This window comes from Dipodomys ordii, unplaced genomic scaffold, assembly GCF_000151885.1.
Source record: "Dipodomys ordii isolate 6190 unplaced genomic scaffold, Dord_2.0 Scaffold248, whole genome shotgun sequence".
In the NCBI taxonomy this organism is placed as follows: Eukaryota; Metazoa; Chordata; class Mammalia; order Rodentia; family Heteromyidae; genus Dipodomys; species Dipodomys ordii.
Genome location: NW_012267464.1, coordinates 382,920 through 386,027, shown reverse-complemented (window position 1 = coordinate 386,027; position 3,108 = coordinate 382,920). Strand labels below are relative to the sequence as shown.

Sequence of the window (3,108 nt, the reverse complement as noted above, 5' to 3'; positions counted from 1 at the left end):
ACACACATATATACATATATATGTGTATATATGTGTGTGTATACATACACACACACACACACCACACACACACACACACACACACACATATATATATATATATGATCCGGTTGTGGGTACTGAACCTTGGGCCTGAGTGCTGTCCCTCAGCTCTTCACGTCAAGGCTAGTGCTCTATCACTTGAGCCACAGCACCAATTCTGTGTTTTTACTTTTGGCTTATGTGGTGCTGAGGAATCGAACCCAGGGCCTCATGCACACAAGGCAAGTGCTCTACCACTGAGCCACCTTCCCAGCCCTATCCTTGTCAGTTATATACACTACATTTTAATATGAAGATCCTGGCAAATAGAGGTGCTAGCATCCCTAACAAATAACTTGGTAACTCTGATATGCCTCTTCATCTAGCTCAACTCTGTGCCTTTATTGGTCAACTAATTTGAGAATCAGTGCTGCTGATGCTTGACACTGTGCCTTTCTCTAGACTAGATGAGGGAGGAATGGAGGACCTAGATATAAAGCTGCATATCATTGGGCCTCTGATGATGTTTTAGGGTGGTAGGGTGGTGTGCACCCTGTTTTCCCCTCAATTCCAGATATTATCAGTGGAGTCCTTCTTTCCATGCTACAGGCATCATGGATTTTATTGGTTGTCACCAAACACAGAACACATCTGCTTCTACTTTTCTCAGAAGAGCAGGCCTTACTTCCCTTTGACTCTTCTCACAGTGTTGCACCAACCTGGCTATTTGCATACTGCTCCCTAAGGAGGACCTTCTAAGTCTGAGATAAAGGCTCACTTCCTAACTTGCCTTGACCTGTCAAAACTCCTCATTTCACTCCTAAAAATGAAGTCCTTGTCTCAGCTTCTGTGGCTGTTAATGCTCTGGATCCCTGGTAACAGCAAAGGGGGATGAGAAATGAGAGTGGGGTGGCCGGGTGATATCTGAGATTCCAGTTGTGCCCTGTCCATGTGTTAGATGTGCAAGTCTTGTTATTCATGATGGGGTAAGTGAGGATTAGGTCTGCAGAAGGAGAGAAAACCTGTGTTTGGTGAGAATAATGTATTATGTCTAGAGACCTATTTATGCTTAAAGTTATCACTATTTTTTCACTTTAATGAGCATGGAAGGTAGAGAGATGCCTTTTCCTTCTCAATTAAGTAATTTAAGATCATTTCTATTTAAACACCCCATTTCTGTCTCTCCCCGAACACATAATCTGTATTAGTTCTTTAGTAAAACAAAGTTATTGTCATAAGCTCTGAATAAAGAGTTTTGCTTAACTCACAATTTTAGACCAAAAATGTTTATACATTATAAGCCAAACCATGTAATATTAATAATAGGTAATACATCAAAATAAAAATAAAAAGCATGTCTCTCTATGTTTGCGTATAACCTTGCACTTCTATCTTATTCTAATTTCAGGATCAAGTGGAAATGTTGTGATGACCCAGACTCCACTCTCCTTTCCTGTCACACTAGGAGAGCTGACCTCCATCTCCTGCAGGTCTAGTCAGAACTTTCTATATAGCAATGGGAACACATACTTGAAATGGTTCCTGCAGAAGCGAGGGGTGTCTCCACAACTCCTGATCTCTGAGGTTTCCAACAGAGAATCTGGGATCTCAGAAAGACTCAGTGGCAGTGGGTCAGGCACAGATAGCACATTGAAAATCAGCAGTGTGGAAACTGAGGATGCAGGGGTGTATTACTGCTGTCAAGCTACACATGATCCTCCCACAGTGATACATCCCTGAACTAGAACCTCTCCTCTGGCTGGGTGAGCAGCCCTCATGTGTTGTTGGTCTGGGAAGCTGCAGAGAAGATTGTCTGAATGAGCTGAGGAGGAAGACATTGTGATCAATGTGACTGGGTGGACATGAAGAGCATATGATAATTGGATGACTTGCAAACTACAAAGAGCAGGAAAAAATCATGAAATAATAAAGACCAGGAGAATTTAGGTAAACAATGAGGCATCTATTGAAAAAAATATGTGTGTCTTAAGTAGTACTGTAGACAATGAGTGATATTAGCATCAAGCATCTTCTATGATTTTATTCCCTTCATAAGGAAACTTATAAACTTCCATCATGCACATGGTTTTGGTCCATACATACAGTCTATGTTATGTTTTCTGTTCAGAAGCTGGAAACCCAGTTGTACTTCTTCCAGCATCTTCTCTGTTTGTCCCCACAACCCTTAATGAATATCAAGCCCTTAGAGTTCTCTCACTACTTCTTGATTGAATCAAGGTTGGGTTGATACAGTACTGGACTCTGCACACTTGTCTCTTGTCTTGTGTGTTCTGGGGCTCTGGCTCTACTTAATGGAGTGTGAAAAATTCCTGTAATAGTGTTTAGTGGTCACAGAAGTCTGCGACTGAGCCCTTGTTCAATGTGCATAGAATCAAGATGCATTCCTGGTCAGCCTGTGTGATTTTTTTCTTCAAAAATTATTGTGTAGGGGTATCTTTCATATTTAATTCTGTCTTGTATCTGTTTCTAGATTCTATTGACACTGTTATGGGGTCTCAAGCTTTATGTCTCTTTTAGCGTCTCTAAGACAAAATATATCCATCACTTGATGGGCAGAAACAATCCTAGAAAATTATGAATTTTTCTCACATGCTATGGCAACCTGGATGCAATACATCCCCCAGTTGGGTTCAGAGCTGTGGGATAGACCATTGATTTTCAAGTACCAGCATGGTTGTTCTAGTAATAAGGCTTGTGACCATGATCCAAAACTGGGCTGTCACACTCAGTGAAGCCCACCAATATAACTGTAAGAGAATTTGACACACCCATCCCAGGGTACCACACAGAGGCAGGGAGGCACAGGAGAAAGATTATTATAAGGTTTATTATAGGAGCCATATTTCCCTCAAGAGAAACACATGGCCTCCATCACCATTCAGGTAGCAAGAGAGTCTGAGGAATAGGAAGTGAGGTAGATGGGAGTTCAGGTGGGTCTGGGCAGAGAGAAGGAGGGGCCAGCTGTATGGAGGGAACTCCAGGATGGAAGGGGGGCCCAGGTCAGGGTGGAGCTGAGGAACAAAGGGGAGCATAAAACTAACAGTAACTACTTAGAAGTATATTAAA

The 3,108-nt window shown here is 42.0% G+C and overlaps 1 gene segment (V, D, J or C); it reads left to right on the top strand.

Moving 5' to 3' along the window:
• Positions 1 to 831: 831 nt before the first annotated feature.
• On the top strand, positions 832 to 1,939 carry LOC106000869. The segment is given in 2 exon segments: positions 832 to 896; positions 1,430 to 1,939. Coding segments are annotated over 2 exon segments (381 nt in total).
• The last annotated feature ends 1,169 nt before the right edge of the window (positions 1,940 to 3,108 follow it).